Below are 24,518 nucleotides of genomic sequence, written 5' to 3'. Positions count from 1 at the left end.
TAATTGAATATAAAACTGAATTTGACCTTAAACTTAGACTTATTTTATTGTCTTGGCGCAAAGACGCAACGGTGAAATTTGCATGCTTGGGAGGAAACTTGCAAACGGATTCATGTGTGTCGAGCAGTTACACATCTTTAGATCTAGTAGTGCATATTGCACTAATATTACTACCAGGCTTCCTGCCATTTTATATTCTGGTGACTTTTCAGCAGATTATAGGTCTCGACATGAGCTACATGATATTCAAGGTTTTCCAATAGAAAACAAAGTGTAAAAACCATGTTCATATTTTGCTTGCTAGGAGGCAGCTTGTTTTTTTGTTGTTTTTTTTTTGTAATTTTTTAAAAGTGATCTTAAGGCGTAGTTCTCCTGAGAGACAGAGAGGGGGGAAGAGGGTTTGCCGCAAAGCAGAATACAAATTTTGAGGATACATGTTTCATAGAAAACCCTGTGCTTGTCCTTCGTGTGGTCTTCTCCAGTGAACTAAGCAGCTTTGAGGTGAGAAGCTACAGAACTTCAGACGCGTCCCTCCTGTTTCTGGCAGCTTCCTTTTATTTCTTAACCAGACGGTTCAAGGCGAGCAGCTCATATCCCTGCTTCTCTACATCTGTTGCTTTAGTGTAACAAAGGACTATCTACCATGAGACCTCAGAGCAGCAGGGATGTCTTGTTGAGCATTCCGGAGTGCATGCGAACTTTTGATGCATTTGACTGACAGTCAAACTACGTTTTCCTGCATGAAGAACTGTTTACTGCTTTCTGGGCTCTTTATTCACATTTTTAGAGGCTCATCACAGTGGACAGTGCTGGATTTTAAAGTCAGTTTAATATTTTTAATTAATAAAGATGACTTCACTGAGCTCTACAACATCAAACATTGGTCAAACATATACAAAAGTGTATCTCATGTTTTTACCATGATGACAGTCTTCTGCACCCTAAAGCCATTTATAACTAGTGCTTATTTAAAGTTGTCTATCTGTGATATAGGGCAATGTGCCTTTTGACTACCATAAATCTGGGTATATATATAGTTGGGCTGCTGTTTGTAGGAAGAATGTGCAAAGCTTACATGTTTTTTAATTGCAATTCTTTCATCAGCATCTCAAATGGATGATCTGAACCTGACAGTAACAAGTTGCAGATAAAATGAGACACAATGGATTCATTTTATTAAACCAAATAGCAGCTAGCAGTTTGTTTTCACTGTCCTGCTGTGTTGTGCTGACTCCCAAAGCCCAAGCAAAAATTAAATTAAATTATATTAATTGCTGAAAAAAAATAATGCAAATTAGGCTGTGTTGGACCACAGTTTCCATCTGATATAGCATGCTCTTATCACTTTGTGCTGTACAAGTTTAATATGTTGTCGCCTTGGATTAAATAGACTATGCAGGACATAACCTAGGTTGTATGACTATGTGGATAGCCGTCAGCACGGAGAGGGTAAACATGTTGCTTTTGGCAGTTGTAAAGATTTAATTACCTGTTTTTATTATTGCTGTTACTGGTGTGAAGAAGGAGGAAAAAAATGCATCCACACACTCAGCAGATGATGTGAGAAGGGCGAGCCCATCATAACCTTGGAGTAAACAAATCAACACATGTTTGTACACATACATAATTAGTGTCAATCAGTGCATAGTTAGCACTAGTTGCTTTTAAAGTTCTTTAAAGCTGTTTTTTTCCTCCTTTTCAATTAGCACATCGGGCACTGTCTGTGTGTTTCAGACATCCCACCTTTTCTGGTGAAAAGTGACAGACTAGCTTCACTGCTGACAGCATCATTACATCCAATTTCTGGCTGCTCTGTGTTAAGGGCTTTCAGCAGCTCATATTGTTATTGTTGTCATTATAAAAAATGTGGTTAATGAGCAATTATGTACTCCGACTAAAAATACAGCAAACTCACAGTTTATGTACTGTTTGGAACAGCTCTCCTTGTGAAGACGAGCACATATATGATGTTGAGCATCTCGGCAGAATAGAGAATCAAAAAATCTGATCTCGAATAACATATTTTAATTAATATTTTTATTTTGTAGGCTTCTTTTAATAGTATTAAAAATGAAATTATTTATGTGGACTTAAATCTAAATTATTTTTATTCAACCAATAAGTTTGTTTCTGATTGAAAGACGGGGATCTCCCAACAGTTGAGACTTTTTTTTTTTTCCTATGGTAATGGTGGTTATGTGCTTCCCTTTAATTGAAGTGCAGGAAATCATATTAATTCTGTGATTGGATAAAATTCAGCATAGTCTCACACAATGCGAGTAAAATAGCCTGCCTGTTTTGACCAGCATGTCAGAACACAGGCAATTTACTTTTGAGAACGCCGTAAAAGCAATAGAAAACTCAAAGCTTTCCAAAATGCCCTGAGCAACTGCTGATTTGGTCAAAATGTTGGTAAAATTAATAAATATGCCAGTAGTATGAATGATTTTGGTTGTAACTGTGAGGCCATAACCTCCAAGTTAGGAACACTGCAGTTTTGTAGATTTATGGACAAAAATATTTTTAGACGTTTTGTGGTCTCCAGATAACACCAGATGTCAAATGTTTGGTAATCCCATGATTTTTTTCTGTTGCGGTGTCAAATTGACATTTTTGAGGTGTGTCTGGTAGAAACGGGGAAAGATAGTTATCAGATTTTCCCCCAGAATTACTTGTTAATGCTTTGGCGATCTTTTGACCTTTCTTTTCAGACCAGCAATGTTGTTGCTAGTTTGTTGGCCTTATTTTTGTCTTGTGAAAAACATTGTAGTATTCCATTATGGTAGCGCTGCCAGTCTAAGTTGTTCAGAACCCAAAGTTAAATGTGAAATCTGATGGCGATCTAAAATACTGAACAATAACCTTAAACTGTCCGCTTGGAGACTTGGACATATTAAGGTTTTACAGCAGTACTGCCACCCCAAACACATTAACACAGCAAGGAAACATAAAACTTTTAAAAGGCCACTTCTTTTGAATTGTGAAGGAGCAAATACTAGAAAAAGTAGTTTCTCTGAAGAGTTCTCTAACTCAAAATTGAGTCAGAGAAGCCATCTCCAACCCTGCTGTTCTTGTATATCCCTCTGCATTTTATCCCCCCCGTCTGCTCACTTGTAGCAAAGCAGATGCTTGTCCTGTGTAATCTGAAACAACGGTAGACTGGTGTCTGACTGCTTGATTTCTCAGAAAAATAAAACGTTATTTTCAAAGCAGCAGGAATCGGAGGTATGGAGTCGATCTGTGTGTAGTGGAATGAATGTCAGAGATACAGCGAGCTGCTCCAGATCTCTTGGACAAATCATTTGGGGATCTATTTCAATAAAATTAAATCAGATGTAACCATTTAAGATATTTGCTTTTTTCATTTGTTTAAATTATGCCAAAAGAAAAACAAACCTCCTTAGAGATTTTGCATAGTTTTGTGTTGACCAGAGGAGCCAGACTTTTTAAAGCCTCTTACAAAGAAAAGAGTTGTTTACTGACAGAGTATTAGAAGTTGTGTCCCAATAATCTTAACGTCTAGAAGTATGTTATTTTAACATGAGCCAGTTTTCTGTCCCCCCCACGCACATGTATGTAAGCTGCTCAGTACTTTTGACCCTCATTCAGAAATTATTTCTACACTGACCCTGTGTTTCTACACACATGGGCAGTTCATGGCATTACAACCCCAGGCACGCAGTCCTATTTCTTCCTACTTGTGTCCTGAGATGTTATCATTTTCCCTAGCGTAAAGCTGAAAGGTTATATTTGTTTATTTCACAAAGATTAAATCTTCTATCATCTGTGGAACAATTTTTTTCCCATAAACTCAGATGAAGAAATAAACTTTTAGATAAATGGCTGTTGAGTGTAACGTATATATTTCTGTCATTGTTTGCCTTTAGTGTCTAGAGTGAGTAAAGGAAATACAATTGCAATGTCGGTAATAAACTGGTCTCAATTGTAATTCTGCTACAATCAGTCAAGCTTATACTCTCAACTTTCTATACGGGTGATGTAAGAACAGTGACGAACAGAACTGGCTCCTAAAGAAATAAAAAAGTATAAAATATATGTTCAAATTTTGGTTGCACAACAACAGTGCACAAACATTATTTGTTCATTATAGACTATGTGAGGTCAGACAGTAATGTTATAGTAGAAGACCGGGCTCATTGTCTTTGCTCTAATTCATCCAAACTGTGCTTTTTAATGTTGAAATCAGGAATCGGTGAAAGTCATGGACCTTGCTTTGGGCACTAGTGTACCGTCAAGTTAAAACCTAAAGGAGCCATTATCAAACTGTTCCCACAAACATGGGAACATTTGGAATAGTCCAAAAAATGTTTTTATGTACTGCAGCAATATGAGTTGATTTCACTGTAGATGAGGGGCCAAACCCAACTCCTGAAAAATGATCCTACACCTCAATCCCTTCTACACCAAATGTTACTCTTGGCAAATTGTAGCCGGGCATGCGCTGTTCCTCTAGCAACTGGCAAACCCTAACAAAGAGGCATGATTCAGAAATCTAGAAAACGCATCTCTACTGCTGTACAATCTAGCAATGGCGTGTTTTACACCTCTGCATGTGGCGCTTTGTATTGCTCTTGGTTATGTAAGGATCTTTATTAGGACTAGCTGCTCAGCCATGGAAACCCACACCACATTGTTCTCTTCATGCTTGTTCTTGAGCTAATATGAAAAAAAAGACATTAATTTTGTATGTATGCTATTGCCTTGGCAGAAAGCTGTTAAGTTGTGTGTACCGTATTTCTCAACATTCGCTGCTCTGATTTACATGACCTACTACCGTATGACAGTTGTTCCCAATAACTTATACTTTGTCATATTTGATAGTTTCAGAAGTAGAAATGAAACTAGATGCCTTATTGTTAATATTCAAATAATGTCAGTCAGTAGAGAAATTTGCTTTTACGGTGCCAGTAAAATACAATTAAACATTTTTAAACAAAAAAATAAATAAATAAAAATGGAAAGATGGACAACTCAACTGGAATCAAGTGCAAATAAGAGCTCAGGAAAATTTACTAGATTTAAATTCTTGTTTTATCAGATCACACAAAAAGTGTGATCTGATTTGAAAAAAATGTTTTGAGGGAAGTTTTAAATTTCTGCTTAAAAAAATGTGCTTAATGTAGTGTTACTGTACACTAGCTACTTTACGGGAGACTTTTTTTTAATTATTGTTAATATTTTATTATTTATTTTTTTAAGCATGCTTCATTTAACTTTCAATAATTGCACACATCCAAAACATGTTTCACTTCCTTTAAACTGTATGTTAGTGAATTTCCACATGACTGAGGTTTATTAAATCTGTCCTTTTCATAACTACTTTTTAGAATCTAATATCTTCTTTAGGTTGTTTCAATATATATGTATATATATATTTTTTTACCTAAAAATGCAAAACACTTTTTTTTTCTTTAACCATTGTAATGAAATTGGGCCAAAGGTACCTTCGTATTAAGAATCTGTCAGACAATATTAGCACATTAATGCCTGTAATGATGGAAACCAATCTGTGAGATATTATGTTTCATTCAGATGAGGTCTAAATGGCTCCGACCTGTGATGTCTGACGTAATTACGCGACTGTCATCATCAGCTATCAGTTTCATTAGAAACTGAAAGCGCTAATCTCTGCTGGAACATTAAGTCCTTTTGTACAAATCGACAGAAATTCAGCAATTTTCTGTAATTACAGTAAACTCTGTTGTTTTTCTTTTGACAAGTGCGTTTTTGTGAAGAAATACAAACTGAACCTAATCTGTCTAAGCTCATTCAGTGGTTTGTTACACGTCTATTTTACAATGCAGCGCTTTGGTTGTTTTCTCTTTGCTAACAAACAACTCTGAATCAGTGCTCACTTCAGACATCACTAACATCTTTGTTTCCCCTCTTTGCTCTGTTTCTGCTTCTTTCTCTTTCTTGTCTTGCTTTTTTTTTTAAATCCGGCTTTTGCGACTGAACTTCTGCTTCGCTGCATGCTGTGCTTGATTTGGAACAGAAACAAAAGGTGAGTTTTGTTTTTAAATGTATTGCAGCAATTGTGTATTGCATGTTCTTGGTTGCTTATGGTTTATTTTTTTTAATTTTCCACAGTAAGGACAAATTTAAAGACTGTTTTATGGTGATGACTTTGTGATATTTTATTGACAAACCAACCTGACACAATTTGGATGGGATAAAAAAAAAAAGAAAACCTTTAAACTGGTTGTGGCACCCTCATTAAGTACAAAATGGTGATGACTTTGTGATATTTTATTGACAAACCAACCTGACACATGCAGCTAAATTTAGATGCATTGCATTTATTAAGATTCTCTAAATTTACAATACACAATTAGTTTTGATGTATGACCAATGTAAACCCATAACTTCTCAGTTTAGAACATCAGATTTGTTTGTACATTTGTAATTCCTAGTGGAAGTGCTTATGAGGTTTACTGCAATGTTTAAACAATTCCATTAGTCATGAGTAATATTTATTGTTTTTACAGTTTTTACTAAAACAATGGCTGTCTTAGAAGCTAAAATGTTAATTTGAATCAGTATGGTGAGATGTAGCAAAATTGTTCAATACGTCTGTAACTAATGATTTTCTCAGATTTATGCTCATCTCTATGGGTGCTGTTTATTTAAGGTATTTCAAATAATCAATGAACTGGTGCTTGTGCTTTGATTTCTGTTAATCTATAAATCACAGTAAAAGGAATGTTTTTGTACCATGGATGAATTTGCTCTTTAATCCCTTTTCTATTGTAATAATAGAGGTCCTTTTCTTCTAGGTTGTTTTCTGTATTTGAAATTGTCAGTTGTGCCAATTATTGCATGCACTTTAAATATTCCCACATCCATATCTCAGTTGATGTGTAGAATATAAAGCATTTTTTCCTTTCATCACTTTCACTCATCAAAAGATGACTGAGCGATGAAGCTGTTGCTGGAGTGTTTGAAAAAAAGGACAACAGTGTGAGAGCTGCCCTTTCCTGGGGGCAGCTAATAAATAAGATCCAATTATACAGAACCCACAAAGATCACTTTTTTTTCTGTCAGGATGCAAGAATGCTGGTGTAACCTAAACCAATTGCAAAGTTGCAATCCAAGAGAAAATACCCACAAATAGTAGTTATAATGGAAAGTGTTATGATTATGTATTTCTTTTTAATTTTCTAGTTATTTTTCTTACCTATTACTTGCATATAAATGTTTAGATACAGCCTAAAAGTAATAGATGTGTCATACTAACAATGTCCTTTCACTCTGAGAAAGATATTTCTAATTGATAGAAATGTGTGAGTTTTAAATAACCTAGTCACTCAAGCATGATCTATTATAAAGAAGCGACAGAAACTGTTTTGCTCAATTCAAACTTTTTTGGATAAAGCTGCACTTCCAAGTATTGGGTTAAAAAATAATTTGCTTGTTAAAAAACTTTTACCCTACTTTTCTTACATTATTCTTTTGAGGTGTATTTTTAAAGACACTAAAATCAAAGTTGAGGAACACAATTCTAACAAGCTAAGATTAGCTGGTTAATTAGGCCGACCATCTGTTTGGGCAGCAAGCCGACACTATGCTGTTTAACAGACACGCCGCTCATAATTGACAACTGTAGCTTCAAACAGCATTACATTATTCAGAGAGCTGTTAATACACCTTTATCTTCTATAGCTGTTTCTTGTGAAAGGAAGTACATACATATAGCTGAATTTGTCTTTTCTAAACAGAGTGACACAGCTTAAAAAAACAAACAAACAAAAAACCTTAAAATATTATTATTATTCAGTGTTGCCATAACTATTCTCATCATTCTCTTTCATGCATATCAAGATATCCCGATCAATTCATGAGCCTTAACATCTTGATCACAAAGACCAATATGATATGTGAGGATAAAAGACAGTGAAACTTAAGCTAACTCACTAAATAACTGATTGCCAGAATTTTAGTGCATGGAAACAACATAGTTGAACCCTCAAACAGTATGAAAAACCAGCACAAAGCACACCTTGTGATGAAAAAGACGGTAACAGGTCACAGCCATTTTTTTTAAGAGTTCTGAATGTCCTTTCATTTAATTTTCAAAAAGATTTACAGCACATATCCCCAGTAGCAGGTTCTTGCACCAACACATTATTAGAATGACAGGATTGTACATCTCAGACTTGACCTGGAAAAAAAAAAGTATCAAAGTTATAAGGCTTAACCTCAATAGTGGATATATAAATAAACCAATCAACAAAATCTACTACGAAAGTTATTTTTTATTTACACAACATGCATCTGGCTACCTACTAATACAGATTACATATCCACAATGATGTGGTTGATGAGGGAATTTAATCTGGGTGAAGTCATTAGCTGTTTATCATGCCTGCTCTCCAGTAACGTCAAAGAGAAAGTGATCTTCAAATAAAAGCATAATAAAACTAAAGTAAACTTCCTGTCAGCCAGTGTAAGTGTGTGGTTAGTGAGGTGGTTCTTTGTGCCCCAAACTCAGACATCAAGGGTTATGCAGTATAAACGCTGGTTATCTTTGTGTTTCCTCCATGATGCTGTGTGTGCAGAAGACAGGACAGAAGATAAAATAGCAGCAGTAAAGTAGCATTGCTAGTCCTGTGCATTTGGTGTTTTCACTGGGTGAAATGTAGCACAATAGTGGCATTAGAAAGCAATCACAGCACATTGGATTTATGTGGCGAGAGATGCAGAGGCTCAAAGAAGTGGCCCTTCCATTGTTTGGCTCACATTTATAGATCAGAAATTAGATAAACTTGTTCCATGTGCAAATATGGCATTAGTTTTATCCTCACAAACATTGTAATATTGAATATGTAATCTTATTGAGCTCACTGCTCTTACTTGCTGTGTTTGTTTTTATATTACAGGGTTTATTACTTATTGAGGTTATGTTTATTAATGGGCTGGAAAATAATTGAAAGTCGATCTTTACTTTGAAATGAGTTGGTGTTAATTATACATCACCATTTAAAAGATTAAAGGCTTGGAGTTGGGAAAGTTGTCAAACACCGTTACCCTCATTCTGTTGGGGAAAAAGAAATCAGGTGTTTAAACAAAGGAGCTTTACAAGTTTCCGTCTTTTCATGTAGTTTCTAGATATCATTTCCTGTATGTTATTAATGCTGTGCTCTCAAGATCAATGTAGCCTGTTAAAGAGAAAGTTGGGTAACGACAAGTTCGTTGCTCACTACTGGCACGCTGTAAGAGATAATTAGACAGCCCATTTCCATATAAATATAATGACCTAGGAAGATGGCGTGTTTGTGTGGGCTCCGTCAGTCTGCACAATGCATATTTGTAGAATACTTGATGGAAGAGGTGGTGTGTGTGCGCGTGTGGGTGCGTGTGAGAGGTTAAGCTCGTATGGGTTGTTTTGGGAAGTGAAGGCTCCCAGGTGGAGTTAAAGTCCGCGGTCAGAGCTGACAGCTTGGTGTGACTTGTCAAACGACGTGACACATTAAAGAGCCATGATCATTCAAATCTGTGCTTCAGTGCTGTCAACCTTAACTACAATAACCCTCAAAATACATCCAAGTTGGACCCACTTAACATATCCACTTAACATATCCGTGGTGGATAATATGTCTCTCAAAGGTGGGGAAATTTCTCAGAAATTCAGGAGCTTTCGTCGTCTGCTGTGTGCAGAACTTGATAAGCTTTTGAATTACAATGAGACAAAAGCAGCCGAGAAGAGGTTGGTGGACACCGTCGTAGGAATTATGGCGGATTGAACATCAGAGAAGGTGGGGATGAAGTGACAAGAATAAAGTGGTAGTAGGTGGCCTTGTTTAAACTAAATACCTCCAAGTGGCTTTAGAAAGTGAAGTTATTACATTCTCATTTACCCTCAATTTGTCTTAAGTGTAAAACCTAAATCACCTCATTACTTTTCTCGTTTCTGCTGGATTTTATTCAAGTAAAATGTAACGTATATGTTGACACAGGAGGACTTCGAAATGTGGTCAGATTACTGAGGTTAAGAGATAGAATTAGCCTCTAAAAGGATGCAAGACTGCAAATGCAGTTTGTTATGAAACACTCAGTGTATCTGAGGATAGCAGCAGGATGTCTGTCTCACGCTGTCTTGCAGTTAGTATTTCTCTCTACGGGTACATATCGGCTCTGATCAAATGGACTTTCTCTCTTGCAAGTCTGTCTTTTGCTTCTTTGCTTTATTTTTTCTCTTTACCCCTTCCCCACCCCACTCACTTCATGCTTTTTACTTTGACATTTTGAAGAGCACCATTAGTTCTTTAATGAGTTTTTGTGTGTGGCTTCAGAAAATCTGTGCCATTATGACACATATCATCAAATGCAAAAATCATTAAAGGCTTTTCATGTCGCTGCTGAAAAGGGAAGGTCTGATCACGTAATGCACACATTGCAAACATGGCAGTCTTTAAATGATGTCCATCCCATTATATTCCTGTTCAGCATATATTAAAATGTGTACATAACACAACTATGCCAAATTGCTTTTATGTTGCTTTGACAGCACATCAGTGGGCCTTACACACCAATTACCTGCACCTTTTAACATTGTCTTGAAATGCTTGAAAATGTCACCAGTTTTGCCTCAAACACTCATAGTCCTCACAAGCTGTTCGCTCCCAGTTTTGTTTTTTTCCCCCCGCGTTAACCTTGTCATGCTTTTCCCCCCATTTTTCCTTTTTTTTTTTCTTTTTACTCCTATATTTTCTTTTTCTTGTTCTGCCTCAGTGTTTCAGGCATCAGCACTTCAATTTGATCCCGCTTTGTTTTTTCTGTGTCCTCGTATCACTAAGGTAATGGGCGGGCTCGTTAAAAACATATTTGCCTTTGCGACTTTATATTTTACTGTGATTTTTCATGTGCAGTGCAGGTTTGTGTACGCAGTCTGGGAGGGGGTGTTAAAGGGGTGGGCGTCGACATGTTTGTTGGAGCATGAGGAGAGAAGGAGGGGGGGAACAACAAATTACTTCAGTGATGAATGATTTAGGCTGTCATCAGTCCACTGAATGACTTGGGAAATGTTAGGGTGGGCTTAACAACTGTTAAGATCACACTTGTGCTGTCGCTGTGAAAAGAAATTGAGATAACAATGCTTCAAACCTGATATGACAGCTGTCTGAAAATACTCATTCAGCTTACAGACATACACAAACATATTAAGGGGGCAATGGTGCATCTTCAGGAGTCCTATAGAGGGCACTATTCCACTGAGAATAAAACTCCTGGTGAAATTCATACCCACAGGCCAATACACACTGATTAACAAGCTTCTAATCAGTCATGAATCTTATTGTGTCAGTGAACTTCAGTCAAGATTTGCAAATGTATTTTGTAAAAGAGTATACTTACTTGTTCTCTCTATGGGATAGATTTTTTTTTCTCTTTATAAAAAGAAAACAAAAAAATGACTCTGATGTTGTAGATGTTGGTGCTGACACACAAGTACTTTAAGTGATCTTGGTGCAGCAGGAATAGATGGAGAGGGGAGGGGGAGAAAAAAAAAGCCTAATGAAGTCTGTTAATTTGCTGCTATCAGAATGAAAGTCTCAGACTAATTATGGCCCTGGGTCATCTAGTCTTGATCACAGGGAGAGGTGGCCCTGCATGGTTCACTTTGATTAGCTCACTCACAACACAGCTCCTTCACTTCATTACTCTGATCTCCCCGGCTGTCTCACTTTCGCTGGTGCTAGCACAGCCGATGGGGCGGATGCTCCATGTGCAAATAAGACAATTGTAGCCGTTCTCGCATGGCTGTGCGCACCAATGCCGAGCTGTGTGCTGCGATAAGGCAGCGAGAAGACGTTAGGGCAGGTATGTAGAGCTCAAATAACACGTGGACGTCCGTTTGATGTCTCCTGTGCTTTCTTGTACTTCCTGTCAGACTGACTGAAGTTCAGGGCTTAGTGGAATTTGAACCATACAGCGAGTCAACAGTCAAATTGTGCAGCCTGTCTGACTATTCTTCTCCACTCTGTTGACTGTAGACTTGACAGATTTGTCGGAGCGCTGGATTTGTTCACTTGCTGCAAGCAGCCCCCTTCTGTGCATCTGATGTCTAGTAGTGAATTTTGCTGCAGGCAACCGTGTGTGTGTTATATATAAATATGTGTGTATTCCAGTTATAGCTCATCTTATGGGGAGCTAAATCTGCTTGCAGCCTAATCACAAAGAATGTTCTAATTCGCGAGTGTATATAAGTGTAATTTAAAAGTTAGTCTCAGGTCAATTTTGGCAAAGGTTTGGCTAGATGTGAGTCTGTCGGCATATCTCTGTAATGTCCTTTGAAGGTACTGATATGTGTCTAAGTGTGTATGTGGGGGTTTGCTGATTCAATTGTGAGGCCATATAAATTAACCCGGCGAGAGAATTTATAAGGCCCCCTTAATTGTAGTGATTTAAACCTTACCTGCATGACTACCTTGATTGGTTATTAGAGCCAACACAGTGATTAAATTAGCCTTTGAAGACAGCTGCCCTCTCAGTCTTTCTTTGCTGTGTGCTTGTCTGCCTTTCTGGCAGAGACGGTTGTGTCACGTGTCTAGCTATAGCAGCTTCAGCTAAATAAAAAGTAAGACACAGATCTAAAATAAAACTGAGGGCCAGATATGCAAATATGCGTACACACACTTTTGATCTCTTGCTTGCCAAAAAAAACCCTCACATTTGACCGATTTGACCCAAGTACTACTGCCGAAGGCAGCAGTCGCTGGCTGCCGTTTGTTGCAGTGTTAATAGATGCAGATTGTCAATATTTAAACTAGGAGAATAATGACGTCGCAGCCTATTTATTACCTTTGAACTGACTTCACCTCCAAACAGCAGCTGTTCTATTTTCTGTGCTAGAAATGGAAAAGATACACCCATTATCTTATAAATTTGCCAATTGCAAAACTAGATCATAAAATGATTCTTAACTTTTTAAGCAGTTCTGATTTGAAGTGGAAAAGTGGAGCTTGCTAGAACCAGATTAGTAAAGGAATCCATAATTGCAGACTATAACATATGTTAAGTCAGTACTAAATCAAAGGAGAGTATGATAAGCTAGAGTATATAAATAAAAATCTATTTATTGTATGTATACAATATTTCAAACAAAATGTAATGTGATAAAGTTATGTTTTATTTAAAACAGAAAAAAAATAAATAAATAAAAAACTGACCTGTTGGAAACTTCTGAGGCATAAGAGCCACAGCTTTTCACACCCCTTGCTTGCTACTCATGTGCACCACTACTGCAGCATTTATGCAACTGCTGCTCAAAATCTACAGCAATGAGCCAATAATAGGATTACTTAATTTCATGTAGCACTATCATGGTGCTTTGTCTGCACTGATGAAGCTTAATTTGCCTCGGGATGCTGAGCGCTAAATACACATGAGCTGTTCAGAAGCGGAGCACTTTGTTGCTTCAAAGAAGTGAGAGGCTCTATATATTCTTCAATCTCCTTAATTTTCTCACATGTAGAGCAAGGAAGCAGTGTGACAGCAGCTTAAAAGTGATTGGTGAAGCTTTTTTAGGTTATACATATTGATGCATCTCTCTTTTGCCGCTAAAATAATTCCATACTGTTAAAGCTGTCTTCTTAGTAAGCAAGAGAAAAGTATTCAGCCAACTAACTAATTAATAACTGGCAGGAGAGGATAGAACCACTTTAGTGCTCCATACGTCCAGAAAAAACCCCCTCTGGCACTTCTCCATTGGAAGGACTTTAAACTCTAAGAAAGGTATAATGTAAGGTTTTTGTGAAACCTTGTTTTACCTTGACGGCGATAACCAACCAATACCTTTGTGGGAGAATTTAAATATCAGGTGTGAAAGTTTTGGACTTAGTTTTTATCAGGACCTTTGAAGATACCACCATGTCACCTTAACCCTTTGAACCAGTATGAACCAGTTATTTTTGATATCCAGTGGATTGTCTTATCCCGTGGTACTTTTTATATACACTTTACTATAGTGCCTACATTTTCTCTAATTAACTGTAAATCCTTAGAAATTTGACCGTTATGGTTCTAGAAACAACTGAAGCCATGTAACTTGACCATTTGTGGCAGTATGGATCTCTAAAAAAGGCAAATGCAATTTAAGATGTTTTGTTTTTTGATGTCAAAATACAATGAAGTTAAAGTTCCTCATTTGGATGCTTCCTTTTAATTTTTTGTATATAAACATCATTTGGAGATTGAGTACTTCCATTTAAAATATATTAGTGAGACGCCCAATCTCAAACCCTGTTTGAGATCTCGTTTGTATGAGTTGGGAAAATGTACAACATGAGTGGATACATATTAAAGAACTAATATTTTTAGTTGTACGCTTGCAATTCCTTGCAAAGGCTTTTTTTAAATCTCGGGTGGAATTGCAGTCTTCAAGGCCATTGTGTATTTGTTTGCCGACACTGAAAATAGTTGACCTCACATAACTGGCCATGGTTCTTCATTGCGAAATCAGTGGCTTTGTTCCTAGATGAAAAATATGTTTGAAAGTTGCTCAATTCTAGGTTTTCACAGTGTTGCAATTTCAACCTTGAGACGACTCATCTGAAAAATGCAACACTTGATGCCATTTTCAGTGCTACAAGGAGAAAAACGTGAAATGAAGCACCGAGATACACTAAATGAGAGCTTATTCAGACTTAGTAGCATATACCAAAAATGTCTTTTTCTTTTCATTTTTGGCATTTCTGTCACTTGATTAGTTACTTTCTGTAGTTAAAATGAAGGTGAGAGACCAGGTACAGTTTGATTTCAGGGAACGCTAGAGCAGTATTAAAAAGGGCTCCTCTTTGGTAAATCAGGTCTCACTCATTACAGGGGTAGACATGTAAATTATCTAATTTGCAGGGAGATGGCATGAGACCCCAGGAAACATGAGTTTTACCCATTATGAGCTGAGCAATAGTGTTGGGATAAAATAAATAAAAAAAATAGCCTTTATTGTTTCACAGAGGTGAAATTTAGGTGTTAAGATATGCATGTTCACAGAAAAGATGAAAACAAAAAAAGTGTTAGAAATATATATACACACACACACACTAAATGAACAACAACACAGACAAACAGTCTTATTGATGCATAAGATGCATATCCATCCATTATCTAAATCCGCTTGTCCTTGCAGGGTAATGATGGGCTGGACACATTGCCAGTCCAACATTAACTATAAAATAGTCAATTTGTGTAGTTTTATACATTTGTGATTTTAAGCAGAAAGTCGCTTAAGGTAAAAGGATTATCAATTTTAATTTTTTAAATTCTTTACCTTTATCAATTCTTTAACTTTTCTTTATCTATGCAAAGTATACTGGCATGGCGATCTTTCAGTGATACCTAAATTTGATTTTCTGGGTGTGTGTGTGTGTGTGTGTATCTGGGTGTATGTGTCAAAACCAGGCCAGTTCCAGTAAGGCGCTTCCTCTGATTAGAAATCCGCTGTGATAAGATGAAGTGGTAGTGTGAGTGGAAAGGGCCGAGGATGAGGGGAGGGAGATGTGCGTGTGTGCGCGGGTATGCTGGGGTGTGGGATGGTCGGGGGGTTGAATTTGAGGTGTTACTCGCTTGTCTCTGAGGCCCGTCTGTCATGTACAGCATCAGTCATGCTCTTTCACAGCAGTTTTATTTCATCCACCACTCCCTTTAGTGCTTTGATGGCAGAATTCACTGATACTGCCTTGTGGGAAGGACGGCTGTTTGGGAAGCGGGTGTGTGCGTTGTGTTACAAGTTGTCAAGTGCCTTTAAACTGTGACAGAGATAAAAAATCAAAACCAAACAGCAAAATTACCACAAGTGAGAAGTCTAGATAACTTTTTAAAGAAAAAATAAAAAAATAAATCCAGCATTGACTCCCCAGCTGATCTAGCCACTAAACATTCCTTTGCTTTTCCTCAGAACATTTTAAATCTTCTCCTTTCTTGTTTAACTATCAATGTTTTTGACGGGAACATTTATAAACATGCTTAGTTTGATTTTGTGGGGATGCACAGTTGGTGGATTATTTTAATGTTTTCCACTGTGGGAGTAGGTCATTTACTGTTCCTTAAGTGAAGCGCAGTAAGTAACTGGAGTCTTTATGTTCTTTAAAATTTGTACCCATTCTAACCCCTGAGCTGACATTAATCACAGGAGTGGGCATAACCCAACTTAGGGCGTGACCTAAAATATTTTAAGAACTTCTGAGTGCTGATGCAGCAGTAATAGACCAATTTAGGTGCATTATGTTAGTGTTGTGTCTCTAACAGACAGCTTTAGCCTCACTTTTCCTGATTCCTGCTTGCTGATTCTAATTGGTTTTAGTCACAGACTCAGGAACCTTCCTTTCGTGCACATCCATCATTGCTTCTCTCTACCTTCTTATATCTTTCCTGTAAGTGCTGCTCCTTTCCTGCTTTTGCCAAATGTCTTTTGTGACAGGCTCCCCACTGCTCAGCTCTCACAGGTGTATCCTTATCTTCCCATACTTCCCGGGTGATGGCGCAATCTGATAATCGCAACTATCTGCACTCTCTTTGATTGATTAACCAGTGACCTTCGACCTCCAGCAGGACACGTTAATTGGCTGATGTATAATGAGTGGATTTCCCTGAAGAGGACCCGTTCTCAAGCCAGGGAGGTTGGGGGGTGTTGTTGGAAAGGGGCAATCTAATTAGGCAATTTAACTGATAACAACTGGGGTGATGTGGACTGAGTGTATGTGGGTGATGCGATTTGTATCTTGTCAGTATCTCTTAAACCATTGAGATGGATGTAGCGCAGTTCCACATTTTGTCACATCACTTCCACTAATACCAATTTTTTTGTGAATGCATCTTGCAGGCCAAAACAAAAGGGGCATAGTTGTGGTGATGAGAAAAAAAAAAAAAGTTTTCAGATCCCACTTGAATTAGTTCATAACTTTGCTCATCTTTGGACTAAAATCTATTATAAACTATAAACATGACCTCCCTATTTTTGCAAATTAGCTGAGGCTTCAACAGACTGGATAAAGTCTGTGAACAGCGACTGTCCAGGCTTGCATCATATTCTCAATTTGATACGAGTTTTTAATGCACCTCTCTAAACTCTTCTATTGTATTTCTGACTGTGTTATCCTGCTGGAAGGTGAACCTACATCCCGGTTTCTAAAGGCTTTTCTTCTCTGTAAGAATTATTTAATAAATCAATTTAGGTCTCTCCTGACCAGCGTGTCCTCTTCCATACGTTTGCTGGTTTTCCTGCATGACCTCTTGTGGACTATAAACACGACCTCCCTATTTTACAGTAGCTTTTTTCTATGGAACTCCATTCCATAGAAACCACATTTATATGGCACACAACTAATAGTTGTTCTGTCCTGAGATTGTCCAACTCTAGCTGTGAGTTTCTGCATCTCCTCCAGACTATTATTGACTATTGATGGTTTATTCTCTGATTAATGCACTTCCAGCCTGACTTGCAGCTGGTTCCTCTTCTGTTCCATACATTTTTTTTTTCTTTCTGTTAAGCAGTGTTTGACTCAACATTTACAATATTGTTTTATAATCTAAACAATCTTTAAACTTCGAAGTTTGTGACCTGACTGGTGTATTCCAGCTGCAATGCACAATATGAAATCTCTACCTTTTGCAAAACACTGTTGCATATGAGCATTTTTTTTAAGTGACTTCTGAAGGCAATTGCTTGATCTGAAATTTTGTTAGGGGTATTTGAGTAAAAGGGGAATTCCACAAAACTTTGTTAGTCTGTCATGTAAAATCACAATAAACTACAATGAAATTTGCATTTCTGACAAATGTAAATGTTTAAACAGCAGCATATCTACGAGGCAGAGAGATTAAAAGGAAATTTCAGAAATATTTGTTGTGTGCGAGGTTAGATGAGGTTTCACCAGGCTTCAAGTTTTAAAAATCAAACTGATGCAGCATCTTAAAGAAGTAAGCAGAAGTCTGTCTACACACTGCATTAAAAAGCTCAATAGCACCAACTACAAGATTACATTTCTGTGAGTGAATAATTTAGTTCTTCGTGGATTTATTATTTAATTTAGGTTGTAAGTCTTAAAATTTTGTCATGATTCACTTTCATGTTTTCTCGAGCAAGAGCTGTCTCACCATAAATTTATCAAGAGACTGAAAGGCAGTTCAGCCTCCACCGTTGCATGTTAAGCGCACACAAGAACCAGGAATGTGAGAGAAGTTATGATTAGTATCGTATAGGATGAACACGCAGTGTTTGCTTTCCTTCATGTCTCTTTAAAGACATGACGGGACCTGATGTATTGCAAAGTAATTATTTAACCTTGTATACCAATATGTTTTTACCAATCTCTTTTCTTTTTCTGTGATTAAGGTCAAGCTGCATAAATTGCTACATCAGTAAAATCAGATGTTATTTCTTGCTTTGTACTTAAGGTTTCTAACAAAATGTATTCTTAAAAATCTTGTGGAGAAAAGTTGTACCTCGAAACACAAATACTGAACTTATTTTGGTTTCACTGTAACAATGAGCTCAATTTTTCCTTTTTATGTTTGGGAGTAATTCTCTGCAGCTTGACAGACTTATTAAATCCTTTTTTTATTTTTGACCAAATCTTTCTGTAAACTTTGAAATATAAATGTTCAGTGCTGACCAAATTCTAGTTGCCTTTATATACGTTTCAAGTGCAACTTTTGTAAGTATCTTTCTATTTCAAATTTATATGCCAAAGTAGTTATCTCCTTGCCAAAGTGTCTGTATTACATGCTGCAATCTTATGATGCATTTTTGTCTCTTCATTCTTTCTGCTCTTTGCTTTGTATTGCACTTTTCCTTTTATTGCCCTGCTTCTACATCTCTCTTTTCCTGCTCACACAAAGATTGTGAGGAGAATGTAGTCACGGAGGAGCCACGTAAGTCTAAGTAATCGCTCAGTGTGTGGTTCTGTTTGTTTTTTTTGTGCATGGTGAGCTGTGCTGTAAGTGTGCATGTTTGTGCTCATGCTACTAGTCTCCATCTTGTGGGAGCTCCAAGTATCCCTCTTCACTTTCTAATTGGATACAGGATCCCTTAAAGGAGAACAAGACCACATGGAACAGCAGGCATACCTTTTCCTGCGGATTAACCCCGGTGTTCCTAGACGCTGTTCCCCTCTTTTATATCCCGCTAGCTGCTCCCCTCTTCTCAGCACACACTCTTGATGATTACAGCACCAGACAATTACCCGGCGTACTCCAAGGGTTGCACGTTTGGTTCTTTTAATCTGGTGTCTTAGGTAATTAAAAGCATCCAGGACTTCCTCCTTGTAAGCGCGACTTAAGAGGGTATGGTTTTTTTTTTTGTTTTTTTTTTTTGTATTTGCTCAAATCTGCATTTACACTTCCTGGTCAGTAGAGAAGTACTACCACATTTAATTTAGCAAACATGTAAGTGCCCTCCCCTCTCAAAAACCATCCATAACCTATTTAACCCCAACAAATGCAGCAAGGAAATTCTCATATCCTATCAACTATTAAACAAATTGATGCAAATCAGTTTAGCTCTGTCCAAAGTATCATTGAAACCTAGATTCCAGAGGTGTAAGTGGTAGCAGGCGAAGCAGTGGACAAATCATACCCAGGGTCTACTATAAAAGGATGAAATCAAGGGTCACTTCATTTGATCGATGTCCTAAATGTATATCCCAAAAAAAAATTCAGGTACTAATCTTATACTGTAGTAAGGATAGACTTCTACTTTGTCATACGACTTCTTCACTGTAGAGTCCAGATTGAACCTTGGAGTTGTGCTGTAGAAGTTTTTATATAGCACTCTGGCTTTTCCTTTTACAAACCTCTTCCTTTAGGAAACATTAAATTAACTCGAAAATTAAATAAATCTTTCATTGATAGGAAGGTTAACTCATTGCTGAAGTGAAGGTAGACTGGTATCAAAGGTTAAAGTCAGATGAGCTATATCGAAACGTAGGCGAGTCTCAGTTTAGGTCAGACTTTTTCTTTTTTTTCTTTTTTTTTTTCCTTTTTTGATTTGTTTTTAAATTTCAGTGAATTTTTTAGCAAAGGTTTAAGGTTCTGTGTTTTCATACCAAGATATCTGGTACAGCCATGTTGGTTCGATACGCTTGTGTACCAAATGAGTACAACTTATACAAAATGGCATGACAGGACACTGCTATGCCTGGATGGCAAAGGAATCCATCCTGTCGTTCAGTTTCACGTCAATTTAATACCAGCAGTGCCCAGTCCTATTGACAGGTTAGATTAGATGACATTGAGTTGTTTACTTGTTTTTATTTTAATGTTGTATGTCTCATGTCCTGGTAAAAACAATACCATCTAACTTAAATGTGACGCTTTTATATCTCACTACCGTTTTTTTAGTACCTTGTCCATATCAGTGTTATTCCATCGCATTCCCCTAATACATCTTCCTCATTACTCTTAAAAGGTAACCTTTTTTTTTTGTTATGTAGCCTTGGAGAAAAAAAAAGTCTGTCTTCAAGAGGTGATATTCTCATCTACATCTTGAGGCATTTTTCTTTGTGTATCTTGGTCTTTTTGGATCTAGACAATACCAACCAGGATACCCGCTAGTGTCAATTTATTTTCCTCCTGCACATCCATATTTTTGCTTTTAGTAACATTTTTGTATTTTTTTTTCTTCATCAGCTAAAAAGGAGGAAGATGATCTTGAGGAAAAGAAATCCATAAAGAAGAGGATTAAAGAGCTCAAGGTGCTCGATCCCAAGATTGCACAAAATCTCTGTAAGTATCCTTTTCCTTTCAGGCCACTTCTCCCTTGATTTACATTTATAGGAGCCTTCAAAACTTCAAGTGTAGCAGGCCTTTTGGATGCTCTTATCCCTCTCGTGAGTCTTCTTGTACTTTTGAATATTTCTGTAATTTTAAATAACTTAGCAGAGAATGGGTTACTCAATCATTTATACAGGTTTAGAATATAAAATAAAGCACGAGAAAAGCGAAGGTGCACTAAGCACTTAACTGATACAAGCTTAAGCAAGTGTCACAACCTGTAAATGCTCCTCAAAGGCATACAAAAGTGCTTCAGTTCTTGGTTTTGTGCAGTTCTTCATGTTGAAGAGATTTTTTTGTGTTTTTTGTCACTTTTTGTGTATTGGTCACTTGAGTGCACATCTGCATATTTATGCAAGTGCAAAAACAAAGGTGCAGTATATCTGCCTAAAAATGTTTAGTAAACACACACAGGTTTCAGTTTTCTCTCCCAACTGCAATCTTTTAAATGCATTTGAAACTATTATAGGTATGTACTCAGAAGACAAAGCAGAAGAAATCTCACCGCTGCGGATGAATTGTTGAAAACGACCCTTGATCCTCTCTAATTTTCCCTCTTGCTTCTGAATGAAACAATGAATACAGAGTCTGGAACAAAATGTCTTAAAAGACATATGGTATATGATCTTTATATATATATATATATACACCAGTAAAACTGATAAAGACCGGTTGAAGGATCTCTTTGGTAAAACGGATTCAACCGGTCTTTATCAGTTTTACTGGTGTATTTTTTCTAACGGCACCTGGAATAGTAAGGTTTAATATCACTTCTATACAGATGTTATTGTCTCTAAAATGGCTAGAGTTGCTCAACACATTTTACTTTAAATACAGGTGATTAGGTCTTTGTTTAAAGACTGCATGCTAAGAAACTCTTCAACTAGGTTAGGGTTAGAGTTGGGAGAAAGCTCTTCTGGTAATCTATTCTTACTTCTACAGTGCTGCAAAGAACTGTTTTGTAAAAGAAATAAAGCATAACAAAATGCCATCTAAGTCTACTTCAGTATTTTAATGCTGGCAATAGTGTAATAAAAATGACTACAGGTCAATTAGCTCTTTCATCATTTAGTATTGCCATTTCCTACCCACACATTTTTTTTCCATTGATTCCTTTATTTACCGGTACTTTATTCTTCTACACCATGTTTTATTTAGAAGTATTGTGTATGAATTTATTTCTCTTGGTGCTGAAGGATTGTGAATGAATTTTGTTAATAACTAACCATAACCATAATCTAAATAATCATAAAAATGATTAATTCTGTAATTTTGTGTAATATTTCATTTAAATGCTGATTATTTTCTCAAGATTTTATGCTGTGCCCATATTTCCATGGTTCAGATCGCCAGTGGGAGCCATCTGACTCTGGCAAAGAGAATCTGATTCAATTATCAGTGACAAGTAAATAAATAGTGGATTATCAATAATTAAGCTCATAACTAAGTTATTAGTTTTCAAAGTAGCTATGAAATATCCAAGAAAAGAGAACCAACATTGCAAAACAACAAAAATATTAAAGAAGGGGCAAAATGTCCACCAATCCACTGCGGCAAGTTGATGTCATCTTTCATCATATAAACACCTCATTAACTTCAGAAGTTTTTTGTTGTTGTTGTTGGTGTTGGCAATCACATCCTCTTTTACTGATATTGTAGTATTTGCAGTAGTCTAGCTGCAGGTCAGGTAGGTTGTGCTCCCCTGTGAGTCGGTTGTAAAAAATTAACACTGTTCCTCTGTTCAAATTGCGAGCCCACTTTCAGCTTCCTTGGATATAAATTTACTCGTATTTGGCCAGTGGTCGGTGCCAATTCCCCCTTCTGGTTAGGAAGTAAAACATAATTAAAACAAAACACAAATCAATCTCAAATGTCCAAAGAAGAAAATTCCACGCTGAATATGATGTCCTTTTGATGATCATTTAATAATAAAATCACTAAATTGTCCACAGGAACAGATGCTCTTAGCAGGGGTGCCCAAACTTTTGCCTTTTTTTTCTTATGCCTTTGCTTGTTGCCATAGCAGTTATTACAAGGCGGCACTTAATGTGAACCTGGCTGTTGATACTTATGACTCATCTCTTCACACAAAGCTAATTAACAGTGTTAAGGATCCATTAAGGGAGGGAAAAAAATGCTGTGGTGCATGATACCATAGATTTGTCTCCTTTTCTTTCTCTGTTTTCTCTCTCTCTCTCTTTCTGTGTCTCTCCATCCTTCTCTCTCTCTCTCTCTCTCTCTCTCTCTCTCGCTTTCTCCTTCTCTCACTTTCTCACACTCATATGCATTCGCACATGTATGCTTGGCCCTAAAATCATCGTTTAAAAGCACCCGGCATTAATGAGGATCCTGCTGATCTCTTAAGCACTCTCGGATCTTTGCACCTCATTGGCTTATATGGAGGGGAGCTGTGACCTTTGTTTCATGTATTAAAAGAAAATGGGACTAATCAGCCCAGTAACAGTGATAAATCATGCAGTAGAAATTATAGAGCAGAAAAAGAGAAGGAAAAAAAAAGCCGGGGAGAGTGGGCCGGTTTACAGTACGTTTTTCACCAGAGTAGGCAAAGGGTTTAAAAGGCTTGACTGAAGTTGGTAATGAGTACGTGACTTAGTTTTTCTTTTTTATTGATTGAGTTGTGCCTCACTGTTAAGCTTTAGTTAATTTCTTCCTAATGAATTGTAATTTTTTTCCCCCCACAAGTTCAAGCAGTAAAAATGACAGTAGTTGGAAAAATAAGACCGTAAACACATTTATCAAAACACTGAGCCGTTATTTTGCAATTAAGAAGTAATATGTCAACTAGGAAACTGGGGATGGGGAACCTATGTTCAGATTCTTTATTGAAGTGTCAGTATTGGCTCAGCTGTATGCCATTTGAAGTTAAATGTGTGAATTTATTTTCACTTCACTCAAATACAGACAAATTACCATCTTTGTTTTTTTGTTTTTTTTTAAAGCTTAATCTGGCTGAGGTATACGTTTGGTGTTTTTTTTTTTTTTAAATAATTCTTAGAGCTAGAATAATTGTTTATCCTGATATAAACCATTGCCCATCCCATTCCTTGTCACGCATTTAGTATTGAATATTGCCTAAACATTTTAAAATAGCTTTGTCTCATGGATGCATGCATTGATGCGGCTTTAATTGGATTTCTCTTTGCTTTCTACTTCATTTACTTAATGTGTTCTTTTAATGTGTGCTGGAGCTCTTTTGTTTCCTACTACTTCATTCTCTTTTTCTGTTTCTATTGTTTCATTTCATATGTTGTCTGAAACTTCTCTAATAATAAACAGTTGTGAATCATTCATATATATATAAAATTTTTCTTATTCTTTTTCTCTTTGTCTAGCGATCTTCTTGGGTTCCTACCGCATGCCTTATCAGGAAATACGTCGCATGATAGTGGAGGTGGATGAGGATCAGCTCACTGAACCCATGATCCAGGTAGGACAGGCTTTGCATAAAGTTGCAAAAAATGTTTGAAGCCTCAGCTTTTTATGCATCATGAGTGCAAGAATTTGTTGACCCGCCTACAGTAAATCTGGTCATACTCGACTGTGAGATGGAAAGAATATTGGAAAGTAACTCATCCGACAATATGCAACTACATACCTGAGGCTGGAATTGGATTTCTTGTGTTGCTCTTCTCCTACACAGCTACACAGGTTCATGCCCTAACTCCTGTCTGTTGTCTTCATTAGTTGTCAACCTTAAAACACAGTCC

The 24,518-nt window shown here is 37.0% G+C and overlaps 1 protein-coding gene across 2 annotated transcripts in view; it reads left to right on the top strand.

The window, feature by feature from the left end:
- LOC103139398 (protein diaphanous homolog 3) overlaps positions 1-24,518 on the top strand; it is a 154,115-nt gene that overhangs the window by 39,257 nt on the left and 90,340 nt on the right. Inside the window, exons 20-23 of one of the 2 annotated variants that reach the window (XM_016672425.1) lie at positions 6,017-6,025; positions 18,859-18,891; positions 20,647-20,742; positions 24,144-24,238. In XM_016672425.1, coding sequence (XP_016527911.1) covers positions 6,017-6,025; positions 18,859-18,891; positions 20,647-20,742; positions 24,144-24,238 — 233 coding nt within the window. The remainder of the gene's footprint in view (positions 1-6,016; positions 6,026-18,858; positions 18,892-20,646; positions 20,743-24,143; positions 24,239-24,518) is intronic. The other variant, XM_007553989.2, reaches the window with a different exon arrangement.

This window comes from Poecilia formosa, unplaced genomic scaffold (genome assembly GCF_000485575.1).
Source record: "Poecilia formosa unplaced genomic scaffold, Poecilia_formosa-5.1.2 Scaffold60, whole genome shotgun sequence".
Lineage (NCBI taxonomy): Eukaryota > Metazoa > Chordata > Actinopteri > Cyprinodontiformes > Poeciliidae > Poecilia > Poecilia formosa.
This window is presented reverse-complemented; position numbering and strand designations above follow the sequence as displayed.